Genomic DNA, 20429 nt, shown 5'->3' on the forward strand with positions numbered 1-20429 from the left:
TCAAGTGATGTAAAGTTAAGCACACATATAAATCTTGAAGTAAACAGATCTGTGAACTGCAAAGTCTTTGCAGTGACAGCTTCTTTTTACTCAGAGTGTGGGCTCTGGCCAGTGGTATGGGACTCGGAAACTTGATGAGAATCCCTACTCCCATACACTGAATAACGGTAAACTGTACGGGTTTATCAACTTAAGGTACAAGGTACATCTGTGCACAGAAATAGGCACTATTTGAGCACAAACGGAGTGACACATTAGCCTTGGAAACTTTATGTTGGGCAGGAAAATCCAAAGAAATGCCATCATGGGAAAATAAGATACGTTTTTGAGCTGCTGAACAAGGTACACACAGCTTAAATCTGTTGTTTAGGCAAACCTCCCATCACACAAAAAGGAAGGTATAGTGAAATAGGTGGGATTAAAGGGTTCTCCAGTTCTTCAGGGAGAACACCTGAATTGGCACAGACATCAGCCATGCCAGCTGCTGTAGTCCACCCTGCTCCTTTCCCAGAGCAGGAGACAAAATGCGGTTATTCAGGTATTTCTGCCTTTCTGCAATAGTTAACTGACATCACATTATTCAGAGGGATTCATTCCACTCCTCTTAAGCAAAGCATTAAAAATGGCGTTCTCCAGACTACTTCTTCAATAAGCGTTCAAAGGAGAAGGAAGGGGAGGGGGTTAAAGAGAATTGTCACAGAACAATTATGAAGGCAATTTGGAAGCAAGTCTGGAAACAACCTTGTAACAGAGCCAGTAGCTGATTCAAATGGTTACATTTCTCCTTTGATCACCTGCTCGAACACGCTTCTAATTAGCATTTGATTGAGTCTAGCGCATTATTAAACACCTGCTTGCGGATATTAATTTCTATTTCTGATGACACGCTCTCCTCTGCTGTTGTGCAGATCTGTGCTTGTTAACAGAAGGAAATACTTGACAATGGACTAGCACCACCCCACCTCCCAAAGAAGAACCAACTGTTTTATCAGTGCCACACCATGATTTCAATCCAGCGTATGCCCAGATGTATAAGCACTTGAAAGAAACTAAAACATTGAAAATCTTCATATACACCTTTCACAGGGTTTCTTTATTTAAAAGAGGTTGTGATTTCTTTTCTCTTACACCTTGCACTTATAAGTAAAACTACTCAGAATTTTGCAACTCGTCCTTCGAAGTTAACGTAACAGATAGAGGAAATGCAGCCCTCACCTGTTCTCAAAATGGAGAATTTCAGGTTATACCTATTCTAGCAAAAGGAGAGATTGCTAGTGCCACCTCTTGGCGAGAAGGGCACAGAAAGCCACCCATTAGAATAATCCCAAAGCAATTGGAAAAACTATGCTCTAGGAAGTGCTGACCACGCCCTCACTGACCACAAAGCACCCTCAATTTGAAATAAGGTGTTTGTCTTCCATAATTGAATAGGGTGTCTTGTATCCCTGCAATTAAGCATGTGCTTAAATGTTTGGCTGGATTGGCACCAAAACCCAATTCAATGAAAACATTAGAGAAGTTAAACTCTATGTAAAATGATTAACTTCAACTGAAACTGAGAAAATGTTGGTTCCTAAACTTTTGTTAGGTTTTTAAATATCTTCGTTGTGCTGTGATCCAAATACCTTGCATGTTTGAAGCCTCCAATAGTAGCTTAATGCTAATGCCATTGTGGAGGTTGAGTGTTAATCATTAAAATTGTGTCAGATTTCCTGATTCATGAAGAGCTTTGGATAAATGAGTCAACACAAAAACTTGTAATTGTAAGAAAGAGAGTTCAAAAGAAAGCTTAAATATAAAAGAGGATTAGTTAAGTGCCTCATCAGCATCAAGTAAGCTTGTATGTTGCCATTTATATTTTACCCTGTTGAAATATCATCTGGAGAATACTGGGCACATTTGGCTTGCTGAACTGAATCTATGAGTCAACGTATCATAAGAAAGATTTGACCTTCATAAAGGATTTCTGTTGAATTTCAGAAGAAGCCACACAGGGGAATCACTGTGCATGGAGGAAAGCACGGAAATCTCCAAGAGAAAGCATGTGAACTTTGCAAGACATTGTCTATAAGTCTTCACTTATAAGAATTAAAAAGCAGTTATCGCCTTTGGACATTCATTGCATGCATGAATAGTAGTGAACTATAAATAAACCTAACTAGCAATACAAAATAACAACTCTGCCCTCCGTTTTCAAATAATGATGCAGAAAAAAAAATTGCATTGTGCATACACGGTTACTAAAAAATACATTGACTGAAAGTATACATACTCTATTAACTAAGCAATGGTCATGACAAGCTTTATTCTTGTAAAATAGTAAATATTTAAGTGTAATAGTAAGGGAAGACATACTAAATAGAAGTAAGAAAGATGTCCTACCTTATTTTGGAATGGTTTTGTCTACAGGGATACCACATCCATGTAATTTTAGGCTGAGGAATACCATACACTGTGCATGTCAGCACTTGTTTGCTGCCCAGTAAATACGGATTGGGATCGGGGAATGATGACACGGCATTTTCATATATCTGGGGTTTCACTGCAAAGCGTAAAAATTGGAAAGTGATTAAAACCAGCTCATTTCCAGTGTATTGCATGATCATGAAAATACTACATTCCTGCAGGGTGAGTAATAAGAAAAATCCCCAGGAGAACAAAGGAAAGCAGCAGGCCTAAGTCAAGTCAGATGGGTGGTTAGTAACACATTTAAGTCATCAGGAGCAAGTACGTGACCGTGGAAGACAGAAACCCTTCTAATGAAAACCAATGTCTGTCTTCTGATTCCAAGACAGGTCTGTCACCCCGCATATGGGGCTTGGGTTTGGGTGCATGAAAGCCAGTAAGAAAACCCACAATGATCTGAACTGTGCAAGATCAATGAAAATCTAGCTCAATGAAAACTTAGCGTTTACACGTTCAGGAAAAGCATGGGAACATGCCATAAACTTACCATTTACTGTAAGAGTGACCGTAAGATTCTTCGACAAGTTCCACTGCCGTATGCTCAATATTATAGTGTAGTTTCCAGCATCTTCCTCAGCAACATCCTTGATGATTAAGGAATAGTCTTTAATCATGTACCGGGCACACTTTTCAGCAGCAGGTAGCCCATCTTTTAACCTGTTTAAAAGAATTCCAGAAATCAAAAGTGTTGAAAAGTCGTGTTGCTTAAACTGCCTGCATTATTTCACTTCAAAACATTTCTCGATCTTTGGGCAAGGACTCAATTTAGAGTCTGAGATTTTGTTTACCAGAGGCTTATTCTTGCCTTACAAGTAAGATTGCTGATATTTATAAAGAACTTTGGAGAATACCATTCTATATATTGAAATTGATTAGGATCTGACAGGGCTATATAATATTCGAGAGTTGCTGAAAATTGCAACTCTGTCTCTGAAGATCCCAGTTTTCCATGCTTGTGCCGCTATTTAGTCTACAAGACAACCATTTTGCCTAAGTCATTTGCACAAATAAAGTTGCATCATCCAGCACTGACCATTTCTTTATGACCTCAGTGTACATCCTGGGACAAAGTATTACAGTAGCCTAAGCACAGCTGGGATTTTAGGAAGAGGAAGAGTAAGTAGATTAGATAAGCACTTAAGAATCAGATATCCTGCTATCAGGTGAATGTTTTTAAAGATAACAGAAAATCAACATGGAAAGTACTAACTGTTGTTCACACACAGATTCCTGAAGAAGCACAACATTTTTCTTCAAAGTCTAAAATGCAGCGTAAAGCACATCTTGGTAGGTTGCTATATGAAGGTTGACATGATGTTAGAAGAAGAGTGCAACAGAGTTTCACTATGATGATGGACTTCGTTGAAATGATTCACAAGTTTTAGTAAATGTTTACAGAAAACTCTTACAGTTATAAGAGGAGCACTAACAATTGGGTCTAAGGACTATGGATTTAGGCATTTCACTGTATCTGTATTTTACAGAGCCGCAGAACCGTTGAGGCTGAAAGGGCCTCTGGAGATCGCCTAGTCCAGCCCCCTGGCCAAAATAAGTTCAGCAAGTTGCCCAATACCATTTTCAGTCTAGTTTTTAACATATCTAAAGATGGAGACTCCACAACCTCTCTCGACTATTTGTTCCAGTTTTTGACCAACCTCACAGTGATAAATAAAAAATTTTTTTAAATTCTGGTTTAAGCGGAATTTTTTCTATTTCAGAAGTTTTGTATCTGTATGTGTAGCCAACAAGCTCCACCATTAAAGAAACAGAAAATACTGTATAAATGGCCAGCATCAGCCCCACTTTTGCCCCTTAATTTTCCATCTGGAACTACAAATGTAAGGGTTTTGTAAAACAAAACAAAATGTTTGGAGCAAAAGTAATTGCTGGCTGTGAGTAACATGAACTCTCACTGTTCATGTGTGTATGGTTTGTTTTCTTAATCAGTCTTGTCATAGAGCCTTTGTTAAAGTGTAATGAATTGAGCCAGAGCTACTGGTATTTAAAATGATTTAAACAAAAAAAAAATAGTGAGATCATGAATAGATAACATTGTTTTATATAAAAGTGGTTTGGGTTAATACAAAAAGCTGTTCAAAAGATTTCTTAGCACAGTATACGTGAGCCAAAGTCAATGCTCCAGTCAATAAAGTAGATCCACAACCTGCAGATCACCACATAATAAAACCAACTTCCATTGCTTTTCTAGTAATGCATGTCTGTATGACTCAACTCAGTCAGTTATTTTAATTAAAGTTGCAAAATGCAAGTTCAGGTCTCATATCTAGGTGTGAGTGAAGTTGGATGCAACACTTCAGTCAAGGCTGGTAGCGATATTTAGCTGTAGAGCGTCCATTGATTTCAACAGGAGGCATATCTAACATATTTGAAGATCCAAGCTTTAACCTTTCCAGACCACTTTTTTGCATTTGCAAAATGGAGGTAACATTCTCATAGAATATTATTGTTAAAACCCAGGACAGTCCTGAAACCTCCAACAAAACTTCCCAACCATCTTGTCTCCAGTTTGTTGCCATTTCAAGGGGTCTTATTTGAATATTATACCAAGGTATTATTTTTCATCTAAGAAGAGGTCCAGTGCGCATATGTGGAAGTAACTGGTGTCCTACCATATAACCTCTGGAGAGGGAAACGCCTTCACTTTCATTGACAAACGATAGGATTTTCTTCCAGCTACAGCCTCCAGTGCAGTTTTTCTTCGACGCTTCAAATTAATGAACATTTTATCTTAAACAAAGAAAAAGAGTGCACCTATATTACTGATTTGCAACCTGCAAAAAGAGTTGTTCTACTAAAGAAAAGAGGAGCCCAAATGAAAATTATCTTTAATAATTTTCGTGTTCCCACATGGCAGCAGCAAGAATAAAACCCTAAATAGATCTATAAAATATAGAGAAGAATACCACAAATATACAAGAAACTGAGACACAGTTCCCAGGCCACGCATCTGCCTGGAGAAGATATGCTCTAGCCAAAATTCATATTGTGCTTCAGTCAGAAAAAAAGGCACTGGTTTCAACACAAAAGAGATAAGGTGGTTCACGGTACGTGGGAAACAGAACTAGAGGAGCAGATGACCTCTCCACCGCTGAAGGCCAAGAATCAATGAATGTTCCAAAAGAAAATATTCTGCCAGAGAGGATTTAGGGGATCTTCAGAGAAACAGCAAAGGAAAAAGCTGAAACTTTCTGTATCATTGGTAAACAGCTGTTTCATCAAACAAACAAATCTTTATCGCTTCTTTGGAACAATCTCAACCTGCTGGAATTTGTTCTTTTCCAGTTGTACTGCCCTGTATTTCAAACTCTCTGGCAAGTTGATGGGTTTAACCAGAGGCAATAAAACAGACTATTTGTACAATATATTGAAAAAAAAATTGTTTTTTCCAAAATGCACTTAAGCAAAATAAAACTTTCAAAACATGAAAAATTGTTTGAGTGTCCTTCAGATAGTACTTGTGGTACAATATTTACTCACATTATGGACTGCCCAAGGATGTTGGATATCTATAAACAAGTGCAATATTTAATCACACTTGCCACATATATTGAACATAACATGCATGAGACAAACCAGTAGTTTAATTACACCAGTAAGGTTATACTTAAAGACACAACCCTGATTCTGCAAACCCTTATTCACACAGGCTCTTTCTAATGTGGGTATCCCATAGGTGGGATTGCTTATGCGAGTAAGAGTCCAGATTCTCTGACTTTAATTTTAATCTAAAACTCAGTTTCTGACAGCTTCAGCCTTATCTGTTTAAAAATATATTAAGTGGATATCATGGTTCATCTTACGTTCCCAGTGACTTAGTCCAAGGCTTAAACAGAGAAAATACATGGAAATACTGTTTAAGAATACCAACACAGGGTGCTTAGTCCACACTTCCAGATGACAGAGAAAAGGTAGACCAGTGAAAACATAGAATAAATCAATTTTCTGTCCAGGAGTCATCTGTTGTAGAAGACACCCACCAACTGCTTGGTCTTTAATACCAATGATGCTCCAAAGCTTCTGGGACAGTCCTGATTGTAACAGGATGCCACAAAGAAGGTAGAGTCCCAATGCAGAAAAGTCCTAATTCAAATAAATTTGAAACACCACCAGGAATTTCCAGATCTCACAGAAGGCCCAGGCAGACCACAGGGAACTCGTTTAAGGCTCCCACTGTAAAACTACAACAATGAGTTGCAGTATCGTGTGCTTGCTTCATTTTTTGGAACAGTCTAGCAGCTACCTGCTCCATGTAGAGCTAGTGTATCTATTTCTTCTTCATTTTTCATTAAAACCAATGAATAAGTACCGTAGAAGAGGAAGTGGGGTTCTTCTATTTAAATTCAGCTTGTACATCTATTTTTATTTTTTTTGCAAACTATAGTTTAACTGATTGCTGCTGCCAGAACTGACTAAGGACAGGGTCATCACAGTATTTAGCAGACAAGGGTGATCTAAATGAACATTAACGCGTCTACTGCTAACAATACAAAACAGCCACTGAAGAAAAGGCACATATTCTCTCTTATCTCCCTCCTTTTTCTACCAATGATGAATGCACTACAATTTAACTTCCACTTTGTGTCAAGCTATCATATGACTGACTTTAGTACATGGGCATTCAGTATTCTACACATCTGCAACATTTCTTACCATAAACAATGACCGTTGTGTTAACAGCTTTGATTGATGGCCCGCTCTTCACGTGGCAGGTATACTGGCCTTTATCAATATCGCGCACTCTGTCAACAACGAGGATACTGTAAAAAATATTGGCTTCTGTATTCTTCTGGTCAATGCGCTGCGTTACAGAACCTCTCTTCCTTGCCTATAAAAACAAAAAAGAACAAGAAAGAGCTTAATCAAACCAATTTTAATGATTATTAAGATTTTTATTGTACTGTACTGCCACCATACCTTAATAAAAAAATCCGGATCGCTCTGTACAGCGCAGACATGCAAAAGACACCTACCATTTCCAGAGGGTCAACAATAAAAATTATAAGTAACATTATATGGCAATTCATTCTTATCTTCAACAAAGTTTTAAGTGCATCCAATAGTTCTTTACAGATCATCCTTTCTGTATAACTTGCCATACCAACACGTCTGGCTCCCCATTGCTCTTGTCCAAGATTGCTCTTAAAAATTCCCGGAGCCACAGGCACAAAGTTTGGTGCTTGGATTCAGTGTCCATAGGCAGCAGACATATAGAAGAAGGGCTCACTAAGACAAGAAGGGGAGAATTCTGGAAACGCTATAGACGGAAAAGGGACTAGATTTGGCAAGGGAATAACAGGGTGGAACTGAAGATAATGTGAGTCTGAGGAGTTATTTCCTGCAACTCCCCCTCAGCCTTTGGCCTCAAAGTTTATTTAACCCAGGACATCGTTGGTGTCTTATAAACACTGAGCACCCTTCGGTTACCATCCAAATAACCACAAAGTAGAATTTCACAAGTGCGGTGCCCGGCTAGGGCTTGGTAAGAGAGCAATGAGCAATACAATATATTTGGAGCATTTCTTGTTGCTAAGTTGTTTATTTCGGAGGTGAAAAAATGCCAAGGAAAAAATGGCTACAGTATGCAAGAAATGGCTGCATTAATCTTCCCTATGTAATGTAATCATAATTTTAGCTTGTGATTAGGCACAATGAGTGACATAATAAATGATCTTGACTTGAATCGCCAGCGTAAATCAAACTGACATGAAAGGAATGGGAGTTGTAAACCTTAAACTAATGTCAAATTTCTTATCAGCTTTACACGGACTCCCTGGCAGTTATTCTGTAAGTGACAAATATTTATGAGGATGCTCCCAATGTGGGGGGAGGAGAAGCACATTCAAGATCGTTCCTGTAGTTGTCAAAACAAGAGGATTGTTCATATGACACTTAACAAATGAGATTTTGGCTAGCTAAATCAAAATATCTTTTCTAAACACGCTCGAGTTGGGTGCCTGACTGTCTGCCAGTCTTTGAAATGAATGTGTTCAGAAAGACAGCCTTGCTGAAAACTTTTTTGTCACAAGAGAGAGTCCCTGCCTGGGACCGTGTGATAAATTTCTGCCATTTCTCCAAGTTGAAAAGAACCTCCCAGGGACGAAACAACTCTAGCGTTCGCTCGCAATTATGCAATATAACCAGAGTACATTGTGTAAACATGTTTACTTATTCAATTAAGCACCAGAAAGAAAAAAAAGAAGCCTCTAAAGACATGTCAGCAAGGGTCAAAACGATGGAATGCGAACAACGGCAAGCATTTCGAGGCAAAATTCCTCCCAGGATGCCAGATGCAGTGTGATCTATGGGAACCCCTGGATTCTTCATTTCAGCCACAGCACTCACCTCTCCAGGATAAGTCCATGTCATCTGCACTCTGGTGTTCCAGGCTGCGGTGACAGTGCAGTTAATTGCCAGGCTGTCTCCTCTCAGCAACTTGACGAGACGTGGGGTGCTTAACTGAACATCAAAAATTGTGTTGGCTGCGTGTGACAAGGAGAAAGAAAAATGAATAATGTCACCAGGGCAAAGTGCTCTCTGAAGGATGGGGAGTGGAGAACACCACTTACTTTCTCGGTGAGTTAGGTACTTTGTGCTATACTTGTGTCCACCGACAGTTGTCTCACAGCTCAGGAGCCCTATGAATCTGTAGGTTGCCTTAGGTATTCTGAAGCCTTTCATGCTGTCCCAGATTATTGTCTTGCCATCAGGAATTAGGGTTTCTCGTGGAATCTGGAAGTGTCAAACATGTATCATAAAAGCAGCTCATGCTCATGCCACTCACGAATCAAAGCAGCTTAATAAAAAGGAATGGGGGAAAAAATGCCCTAAAAAATGCCAATCAAAGTAGAAAGGATGCCATTTAATTACGCAGATTTTTCAAGTCACATTTTCATCACAAAATAGAGGAAAAAAATCGGGGTGAAGAATGTGAATGTTTTATTTGTTTCCAAGATTTCATTATTTATAACAGGATGTAATTTATGACACAATAGATCGACGCTATCATTAGTCTCAGCGCTTGGGCTGCTATTCCGTTGGCTCCTGGTTGGCAGCTAAAGTGCTCATCTTGGCAAACCTTTGCAATTAAGTATCCTGGTTTCACCACTGGGACACAAATACACATTTTTCAATGGAGGTGACAAATGGACTTAATTTGCTGTCATTTTGTGCCTTTAACAAATTCCTGCCAGGATTCAGTCTGATGCTTATCACGTTTATGTTGTCTAAAGGACTGGACAGGTTTGTTAAAATAAAATAAAAATTTAAGGACATGAATGGCTGTTTCAAAGTCAACAGGTCACAGAGTACATATCTCTAGGTCGTTACATACAACATGACGTGCAAATTTTAAAGGTACAAAGCTTCCTTGGCCACTGTTATTAAGAACTACTGATCATACTGAATGAGGAAAGTCATATTGACTAGAGATTTTGAAAGGGCATCTTGAAACACTAAATACATCACATTTCCACAGAAAAAGTATTCAGCACATTTTAAAAATTTGGCACTTCTAAATCCCTCAGAAGTTGAAGGCCCAACAAGTAATTAGTGTAAAGCCATCAGGTGTTTTTAAACTTAAGACTTGAAATCTAATACTGACTAAAATATTGCCACTTGGGACCAAGTGTTCACTTTGTCAGCAGTACAAATTATATTTTATATTAGGATCATTTGCATTTTAAGCCCCATTTTAATAAGGTATCAAGAGAACCCTGAAAAGGCAAAGCATGACACAGGCATTGCAGCTCAGACAAGCCCTCTTGTTTTCGCATCATGGTTTTTTTGTTACACCTTCTTGATGGAATAAATGCCACCATTTGGATAACACAGAGATCAGCCACAAGTACAAAGCCTGGATGTGTCTCTGCTTTTATAAAGCCTGATTTTATGGTAAAAAATAACATATTTTTAAAGATAGCATATAGCAGAGTTTGAGTGAATTAGTGCAAAGACCTCTGGGTCAACTAAGCACCTCGCAGCCCATCACCTCTCCCTGTGCACCCAGCCTCACTATCCCCCCTTCATCTCTTTCTTCCCCGTTATTTGAGCAGAGGACTTGTACGCTGGCCAGCCCTCTCCTTCCTACAGCCAAAGCCAGCGTGGGCGGCTGCCAGGGACCGGAGGAAACGTGTCTGGCTGGCACCTTCCTGCGTGGCACAGCCTCTCTCCAAAACACGGCACCCTCGACGCTGCCTGCTCAGCACTGACCAAAAGCTGCCCGCGAGATCACCTCCACTCATCTCACGCTATTTCCTCTGCCAGAAGTGCACGATGAATCAAATGAACAATAATTGCAGAGCACAAAATGCCGTGGTAGAATTCCTTATCTTTACAACAGCTGATAAGATGCTATAATAAGCATGCAAATCACAGGGGAAGTGTGTGTTACACACACACAGACACACACACACACAAGTAAAGCCCATTACATTATAGCCTGCTGGCTACCATTCAACAAAATCTTGGACTCTAAGAGCTCTGTTGCCATTTCTGTTCTAAATAAAACAAATATTCAAGCTTTTGTTTAACCAGTTCATGGCTATGCTTTCAAGGGCTTCAACTGGGTTTAACCCCTTGCTACTTTGGTGGAAACCAAACTACTTCTGACCGTATTCCTCTATAGGTTTTCATATATACCATGAAGAGGGAGTCAAGTCAGACTTCAGAGCCTCCCTAGACTGACATTTCCCAGGGAATGCTTTCACTTCACATTAATTAATTAATTGATGGATTACTGAATTTGTATTAGCCTTATTCCAGGAAAGGAAAAGTAACCAAAAGACCCAGGAAGTGTCCGGGTCTTGGAAATAAAGTGTTTATAAATATGATCTTGTTCTGCAACACCGAATGCTGTCCGTTGTCTGTGTATCCAACAGGCTCACCTGCCCTGGAGGCAAATCTTTGCCTGCACAGTGTACTCACCTGATACCTTTCAAAAACAGCTAGAGCTACATATTTTTGTGTAGTTTTTGCAGCTTTGAGACTAAAAAGTTGCATGCAATCACATACAAAAACATAAATTGACATTTTTAGTTTACTGTATGGAATACTTTAGAAAACTGAAGTCTATGACTAGCAAAAGACCACTGTGGCACGGCTGGTCTCTCAGTAAGTCAGGGAAATAAGAAACTGCAACAAATTTCAGAGTGTGGAAACACCAGGACTTTGTCTCAGAAGAGGCCAAGGGCAGTGGCTGGGGCTGACCATCACAGCCCTTCACAGCTCTACGCTCTTTCCTTACTTGCTTCAGTTCATTACCCAGCTCTCCTCCACAGTGTTCTCCTCTGCCAACCCCACTGGTTCAGATGACCTGTTTCCCACTCTCAAAAAAGAGCAGTTGCTTAGCTCTGCCCTAAACCAGCTTCCAGGCCACCACCTAGAGACATGGCATCATCACCATGATGATCATATCATGGATGGTACAGGACAGGGGATCCCAGAATCACACAATAATTTGGGTTGGAAGGGGCCTCCAGAGGTCATCTGGTCCATCCCCCACACCGAGCAAGGCCAACATAGTTCATGGTCTTGCCAAAAAACTTGGCCCTTGGTCATCACAGAGAGAAGTAGAAAACCTGTGAAGGAACATAGTGCCGGAACAGTGAGATTTCCACTGAAGCAGAAGAGAGGGGATAAATCCAGCTAAAATAATAGCTTACAGATGGGTACCAGCAGATAGTCAGAGGCATTCAAAGAATCAATTTGTTGTGACAGCTGCAGTAAACATGGAATTTACTGTCTACATACTTATCTGCATGAACCACATCGCTGTGGCTCCCAGTGGAGTCTTGGCCTTTTACCTTCTTTGTACTTAATTTCAAACTAGACTTCAGTTTCTTTTGGTATAGGCTGCGCCTCCTTCTTTGCTCAGCACCAACCACTGAACCTTTTTGGTACCCGCTGGCATTAACACAGTACTATCACAAGGTTTTGGGTATATACGTATGATCAAGATACGTATATAGGCAAGCTGTGGTTCTCCACATCTCCAGAAGCAGATTGTATTGGAAAGAGCCAGCTGAAAGTACAGTAAAAATGTGCATTAGAGTTTTGAATGCTTGTCTTTTCTTTCATGTTTCCCCTTGCATTAATTTGGCAAGGTTGAGACAGCATTATTAAGAATTCAGACTGTCCAGGTGGGTCACTCTCAACATCCTTGGGGGTTTTTTTCCCCTCTTTTTATTCCTTATGCTGAAGTTTATTTACTTCTGTTCCTGCAAATGTCGCTGTTGACTTTATGACAGAGAATCCGAAAGGAGAGTAAACAGAGGGATCAAACCATTGTACCAAAAGGTGATGCTTTCTCTGTTTAGCAAGATAAGAGGAAATGAAGAGGCAAGAGAAGTGCGTACCTTAGTTGCAATAAGGTTTATCTTATTTTAGGGATCTTGAATCAGCCTGCCAGAGTCACATTGGTAGGAATGATGGTTTCAGAGGCTCTGGTTATCTGTCTATTAAGCATTAGCAAACGTCTATTAAGCAACACTATCAATTGATTTCACAGGTCTTCATATGATGAAGAAGAGAAAGGACCGTCAGCTGTTGCAATTATAACAGAACCTGAAGGCTGGATTTGAAACAGGAATGAAAAGCTCCAACCCCATTTCCTGATCCCTGTTTTGTTACCTTCTTAATTTTTAAGATTCCTCCTGTGTTGTGTATGATTACCATGGTATAGAATACAATTTGTGCAGATGTTCAGCCTGGAAGTTAGAGCAGCACGGTATCTCAAAAGGACTAAGGTAAAGATGCTGTTTTAGTAAAAAAATCATTTGTAGTGTTTAAGATGGACATTAAACCTTCCCCATGTTGGTCTCCTGATAATAAGAAGCAGCACGGCACAGGAAAAAAAGTGATGGAGGCAGTGCTCATGCAACTGTCTCAACGAGTCCTTTCAGAAGAGATAGATTACCAAAAAATATTCCGTATTTTTACTTCCTGGCAATATATAATGCAGAATCTAATGACTCTAATGCTGGGATTTTCTTTCCAGCTCCAGAGGATTGCATTATGAGGACACTGACTTCTTCCTTTATTGCTAAATGGAAAACACAGAATAGCTTTTGCCCGCTCTCCAGAAGTAGTTTGCCTGCAGCTGTAAAATGCATTTAACACATCTCTTAATTGCTCTGTGAGCAAAAACTTGCTGGAATCTTCATACACGGGTGTCACAGATGATAGATAAAGTAAGATATGATGTAATGCATTGTAGCTTACATACTTCAGGAAATTCTGGGATGAATTAGGGAACACATTTATTTTTCCTGGAATGCAAAACATGTAAGCAACCAATCCTTTCTTTCAAGACTTGGCTCCAGCTCCTCTTTCTCCTTCCCAGAGTATTATATCTGGTTTTGATGGTGTAAAGATGCATCTTACACCGCAAATCCAAGCTAAAGACAAGTCAATATGACAAAAAGAGAGTAGATATATGTCTCAATCTTCTCCAAATAAGGAGAAAAAAAATATTTTTATATTGTTTAATAAGACAAAAACCTGACAGGAATTTTCTCAGTTAGGAATTTAATATTCTGAGATTTCAGGTGTGACAATATACTGCCCAAATAAGTTCCCACTTTACAACATCCACCCTATAGATGGATGTTTCCTCGCCTAGTTTTGATTCTAGAGCCACAGAATCTTGTGCATCATCCACCCCTGGTGCACTTCTTGCAGGAGAACTCTGTGTGTGTGTGTGTGCACGCGCGCGTGTATGTGTGTGTGTGTGTGTACACACACACACAAGGTGTCCTAGGTCAGATTACTTCCTTTTCTCTGCAGTTTTTTTTCTTGCATGTGATTTAACAGGTGGAAAACAGGAGGCAAAATCAGTATGTATATTAGCAAAGCAGTGCTGGATAGAATTTGTAAACCTCTAGGGCAAGTTAAAACACAGGATCAAATCTGTGGATGGTGTAAAACTCCATAGTCAATAAAGAATCAAAGATTTGTATTGATCTAGATAAGAATCTTATGGCGGTATTGGAAAAATTTTTACACTGAAAAGGTTATCAAGCATTGAAACAAGCTGCTCAGGGAGGTATACCCCTGGAGGTATTTAAAAGACAGGTAGACATAGTGCTTAGTGATAAGGTTTAGTGATGTTTTTTGTCAGTGTTAAGTTGATGGTTGGACCCAATGATCTGAAAGATCCCTTCTTACCTAGACAATTCTATGATTCTATGATTGTTTGGCAATTACATGTTATTCTATAAAAAGACAAATTTCTTTTCCATGTAACAATGATGAACATTTATGCCACTACGTACAGAACTCCCCGTATTTAGAAACAAAACATCACTAGCACTTCCACCTAATTTTTAAGCCAAAAAAGGAACCGTAAAAAAAAGCAGCACCATTCTGTCTTGATACCAAGCACTTTACTACAGCCTATATGTAACTCTCAAAGAACCTAGGAAATAAATGTTTTCCCCAGAACACCAAAAATGTCTAGATTTTCTAAAACTGCCCCCACCATCTCAAACTCTGCACGTTTCCTTACAAAAAGAAGCTGTCCCCTGCCTGACAATAAGCGCACTATCTGGAAAAGGAAGCAGCAAAGTCGCTGGTGGGAGTGAGGCAGGGTAAAGGCTTGGTGAGATCCTTGTACAGCCCCAGCAAGTCTCCGGGGACTGCACTTACCGGCTGTTCCAGAGGACAGAAGAGGAAAGGGGAGGAAGGGCAGGGGAAGAGGTGGGAGGAAATCTCTTCTCCTAACAAGAAATTCCTTCCTGGGCTTAAGAAACCTTTGTTAGTGACAATTTAATAAAACAGTGTGAAAAGCTTAAGTTGCTTCAGAAAACTCCCATCCAGTTCAAGAGATTTGATGAAGCCCTTTTGTGAGATATGAGACAAAGCCTCCAGGATTGAAATCTTTCTAAACACACTGCCACCCAGAAACCTTGTTTAAGAAATACTAAATTGTTGAAATATTTCAAAAGCATTACAATAGTTGTAAACAAACAAGCAAAAAACGCATCATCCACAATAACACTTTCATAGCATGCTTGGATTGAGGTACCTTTTTTAAAGTAACAGCAATGTTTGGTGCTGTGACTCTGCATGGAATGATCATTTCTCTTCCCACCGTCATGTGTATTATTTTAGGTATATCACTGTGCATCTCTACAAATGGGTTGCCTGTATCTGCAAGAGAAGAAAAAGAAAACGTTAATATCTGAACTCTTAAGACAGTGTATGGAAATTGTAACTGTGCATACAGTCTCAAAAGAACTGACTAACCCTGTCCATAACATAAGATAGACAAAGTCTTCAAATCACTTTTCTGTTTACTTTTATCTAAACAATTTTAATCAAATGTTATTGAATATTAGAAAATATATTTATCACTCAATATCAATAGCAGTACTTTGGTATCTCCTTTAAAATCCAGAAGAGTTAAAGTACATTTTTCCCATTACAGCATCGTCTCCACTGCTGAGAGATGTGTTTCTTATTTCAGGGCATTTCTATTTTATCTCCAGGAGAAATAATTAGATGGGAAGTGACTGAAATTCACTAAACAGGACACATTCCTGCTTTCTGCGAGGAAACTGATGGAAAAAACTCACATCAACTTCACCAGGAGAAAGAATCTACTGTGATTATCCAGCCATATTTTCAACGCTGAGAATACAGACTAGCGAGAGTTAATTATTCTTCTCCTTCCCACTATCACAATACCTATATGTCTCTTTTGTAAGTGACAAGGTAAATGAAAATGCCAGGAAAACATTCATTCCGTTCGACTCAATAACTAAAGCTTGGCAGAGTAATTTACCGTCCCTCGAACAATCCCTTTAACAAAGGGCATTGTCATAAATAGCTTGCGCTGGGAACAGGGAACATAGCTGCACATAGCTGCTGCTATTGTTTGGACCACTTAACAAAGAGGGGCTCAAGCCACAGGCTCTGGTTCCAAATCTTCTTTGCAGGTGTTCAGATCTGAAGGTTCAGTTCGACTCTCATTGCAGATAGACTACCTCGAAATTCACATAAGGTTTGGTTTTTAACTCTTAAAAAAGTGGAACATTCAGATCTTAATTCCGTGCCTACCTACAGCTCCAATGTCTTTTTCAGGCATAACCTATTATTTTCAATTAGTTAAAAATCTTACAAATAACAATGGAAATCTTTCTTGGATAAGAAATGATTAAAGCTAGCAAGAACTGATCCTTCATAAAACTTCAAATTCTGATATTTTATTCAAGTGTTCTGCGTGTTCACTCTAGTAGTTCTTCAAATATATTACTTTTGTTTCTCTTTCAAAAGTATGATCTGCACTTCCCAGTGTCATAAAACCATTCTGCCCTTAGGATCTTCTTTTCTTATTATATGCAATAATATTTTTGTTTGAGACATCAAACAGGAAGAGAAGCAAATTCTGCTCTAATTTATACTAGGGAGAATCCTGAGGTAGAGTATCGCAAATGTACCACAGGATACAGAAAAAGTTTTCCTAAAGATGTTTAATGAAAATGTTACACAAACTTTCTGAAATAAAAGCCACAATGCTGTATTTAATAATAGGTGTTAAATGTCCACTGAGATCGCAAGAGGAACTTATGAGTAATAGAGGATGCGTATGTAATAAAAAAATACCCTAAGGACTTGTTAGGCTAACGTTTCCTCTGCAGTACGATTCAAGGAAAGACCAAGAATGAACCTGTTTGTAGCACGGTGAAAAGAACCCTTTTTGTTTCAGGGGCTGCAGCCACAGAAGAGGTCACCTGCCCCTTAACATCACCAGCCAAACGGATTTACTAATCCCCAAAGACTCGTTCATCTTTGTCACAAAATTAAGAGCTCCTGCCCAAAACCAGCAAGCTTTGCAAAGCAGTTTCCTGTATCATAATCTCCAGATCATTACAAGTGTGAGGAAGAGCTGTTCTGGAGACTACCGGAGAGGTCTGCAGACACAGTGTCACCACTGACTGATGCCAATATTAAGGCAGTGGGGGTTGTGCAGCTCAGACCTCACAGGATTCCTGCCCATCCAAAGGCAGGGACAGGAAACGAGCACCACATCTGACTTCTTTTTTTTCTTCTTCTTCAATGGAAATGCACGTTCGTGCCTGGAGAAGTTAATGAAGTGCTCTATAAAAGTCAACCAAACGCCCTGGCTGCTCTCGGTAGGCTTTAAAGCCCAGTCACAGCCTTTCTTGGTACACTCCCTGCAGTGGTACGCCAAGGCGTCTCCATGCCCCCGCTATTCGCGTGCAGAGCTTCCATTGACATCACCGGGGACTTCCGCCATGGGCCAGAGGGCAATCGATGGCCCCAAGTGCTCCAAATGTCTTCCTGCTTTTGATTAATAGAAATACGCATCATGTTTCCTAGCACAGTTTTGTTTTCATAATGAGTGTGGAGGCTTTTCCTGATTCCCTTTGATTTTATTCCCCTTCAATCTTAATGGCCATAAGGGGATGCTCTTGGTGCCTCAAGACCAGAAATCTGGTGCAGGCTCTACATCAGGCACAGACGAACCCACAGCAGCACCAGGGGAGATTATGCCAAGCTGGCAGGGTGTGCCAAAGATGTGGAATCCTTCCACCCCCCAAATAGTGGCAATCCTTGCTTCTTTTTTCCTCTTTCCTTCCCATCATAGTCCTACATATTGCCAGTAGCTTCTGCTACATTTCCTCAGAATTCCTTCCTGCAGGGAGGTAAATGCCATCCTTCCCCGAACAGCTGGCTGGCAGCGCATCTGGGATGACCTAACCTCCCGCCAGAGGTCTTCTGGGTCAGCTTCACTCACTTTTATGTTCAGAAAGCTCTAGACAAAAGGAACATCATGGATTGACCTATCTTGAAGACAACATCCAAGTTACACATTCAGCTCCATCAGGATTTGGAATGGAATACCTAAGAGGGTTGACCCTGGTTTTTGAGTTTGGTTTTTTGTTGGTTTTTTTCTTTTGCTTCAGAGCTGCATGCAAGGGTAGCAAAATGAAAGATGGACAGCCAGAGTATTTGCATGTGCTAACGGTTACTTTAAAAGAAAGTTTAGTGTATTTTTAAATTGTGCCTGGAATTAATGACTGTGTGGTGGTTTGACTGCGTTCCTTACAATATCTCTCCGTTACAATCAACATGAAACCACAAAGAGCATTCATGAAATCACAAAATCCATGAAGGTCACTTGCTATATTGTTAAAGAACATAAATAGCAGCTTTTTATTAAGCTGGTTGGCAGCCAGATACAAACTTGATAAGAGGCTTAACACAAGCAATATTATGTCTGGTATCAGTAACCTGTCTAGGCTATTTATGGGGTTTGCACAAACAACTAAATTAGCCAACACTGAAATGCCAAATTCAGAAAAGATGGAGATGTTCTTTATTTCCACAAGCTTCAGCTACTGTTCTTGGGATTGTTTTGTTTTTAATAATCTGAGCTATGTAAGTCAGAGTACTTATACATACACTTGCAAGAAAAAAGAAAGCCTCTACAGGAAAGTCTGAGCTCCTTGAAATCTCTGAAAGTTTGTCCTCTGAAGTTCTTCCAAAATACCTACTTATGCTTGGCTCATTATTAAGATTTTTTTCAGACTAAAAGAGCCAAACCAATTTCCTCACATTCAGGTAACACTTTTTCCCTCATGCACATGAATAGGACCAAAGTCTTTACTAAAACACAGACATGTAAACTTCATTAAAGTTAATGGGCTAATTGCCAAATTCCCTTTTCCGTTGTAGGGATTCACCCTAACTAACTCTATTTATCCCAGCTAAATTAGTAGACCTATTCAGAAGAAATTTGAGGATAACCTCGCACACCAAGAGTGGCTCTCATCTACTTACACATCTAAAATATAGACATTTCTCACTGAGCTGAGTGGCCAAACTGTTAGTGTGGTCACTGGGGAGAAAGGGGGAATTCTGCCATGGAAGTCATCATCTGACCTGTTTTTATACATTTGTTTTATGATGAGATGAATCATGCCCTAGGAAAGGCAGACAGCTACATGTGAGCAGGTTGAATAGCTATGTTTCTTAAGAGAAAAAAAAATTCCCATTTTGTATGTCTGGAAGCACAACACTTATCTGCAAGAAGGGCTTTTCCAGTCTTGCCTCTTCTTAGCCTGTAAAACAGTACTGTCTAAATTCAAATGATTTCTAAACCTTGAAGGGAGACTTGAAATATAAATTAATAATTATAGAAGTCCATGGCAAAAATAAAAAGAAAAAGGTGGGGAACAGTTTATATTTGGAGCACATTCAGACACAAAGCATTGCTAGCATAATTGTGGAGTGATTTTTAGGCAGCGTTTGTTTGTTTTCCTTTGCTATCGTCGACGTAGGTCCATAACACACATAAAACACAGTTAAAACTCTTAAGGAAAAATATTCTTGCCTGCAGCAGCCAGGAAATCCACACTAGAGCAATTACTATGTTCAGAAAGCAATCTCTAGAAAGGCTAGTGGTTGTTAGGAACAGTTTTTCAGATGTATCGCTCCCTCACGATGGTTCATCTTGGAAATGTATTTCTGTTTCAGTAGGAGCTGTAAGCCTTGGTGAGGAAGAAGGACCTCGGAGGGCTTAGTGCATGGCCTTTGATGCTGCCAAGGGGTCCACGCAGGCTCCGCTCAACACAATGTACTATGATGTGAAGTCCATGTACACGCAATGACAAAAGCATGGCAATTATAGGTGATTGACGTCAGCAAGTCCTAGAGGGCTCTGTTTTGTAACAGGAACCTCATTAGACACTAAAAATGTGTCCGCATACTTGATACAGCTGTAGCATAGTTTAAGTTCAACTAGTTTCCTTTTCATAACAGAAGCCCTATCATAATATTGACTCTGACAGCGTAAGCCAAAACCGTTCTGCTCATACGTTAAAACTGTGCCAAAAGCAAAGACACAAAAAAGGCACAGGGGAGGAAGAGTTTCCCAGGCCACAGCAGGTTCTTCTGTCAGCATATTATTTCTAAATAAG

At 39.7% G+C, this 20429-nt stretch overlaps 1 protein-coding gene across 2 annotated transcripts in view; it reads right to left on the bottom strand.

Moving 5' to 3' along the window:
• Positions 1 to 20429, bottom strand: part of FLT1 (fms related receptor tyrosine kinase 1) — a 112710-nt gene that overhangs the window by 70863 nt on the left and 21418 nt on the right. For both annotated transcript variants that reach the window (XM_054219241.1, XM_054219251.1), the window contains exons 4-10: positions 15509 to 15633; positions 9054 to 9216; positions 8830 to 8966; positions 7138 to 7312; positions 5097 to 5214; positions 2954 to 3123; positions 2383 to 2542 (exon numbers count right to left, since the gene is read on the bottom strand). In XM_054219241.1, the coding sequence (XP_054075216.1) occupies positions 2383 to 2542; positions 2954 to 3123; positions 5097 to 5214; positions 7138 to 7312; positions 8830 to 8966; positions 9054 to 9216; positions 15509 to 15633 (1048 nt within the window). The remainder of the gene's footprint in view (positions 1 to 2382; positions 2543 to 2953; positions 3124 to 5096; positions 5215 to 7137; positions 7313 to 8829; positions 8967 to 9053; positions 9217 to 15508; positions 15634 to 20429) is intronic.

The sequence above is a fragment of the Rissa tridactyla genome, chromosome 1, assembly GCF_028500815.1.
Source record: "Rissa tridactyla isolate bRisTri1 chromosome 1, bRisTri1.patW.cur.20221130, whole genome shotgun sequence".
Classification (NCBI taxonomy): Eukaryota; Metazoa; Chordata; class Aves; order Charadriiformes; family Laridae; genus Rissa; species Rissa tridactyla.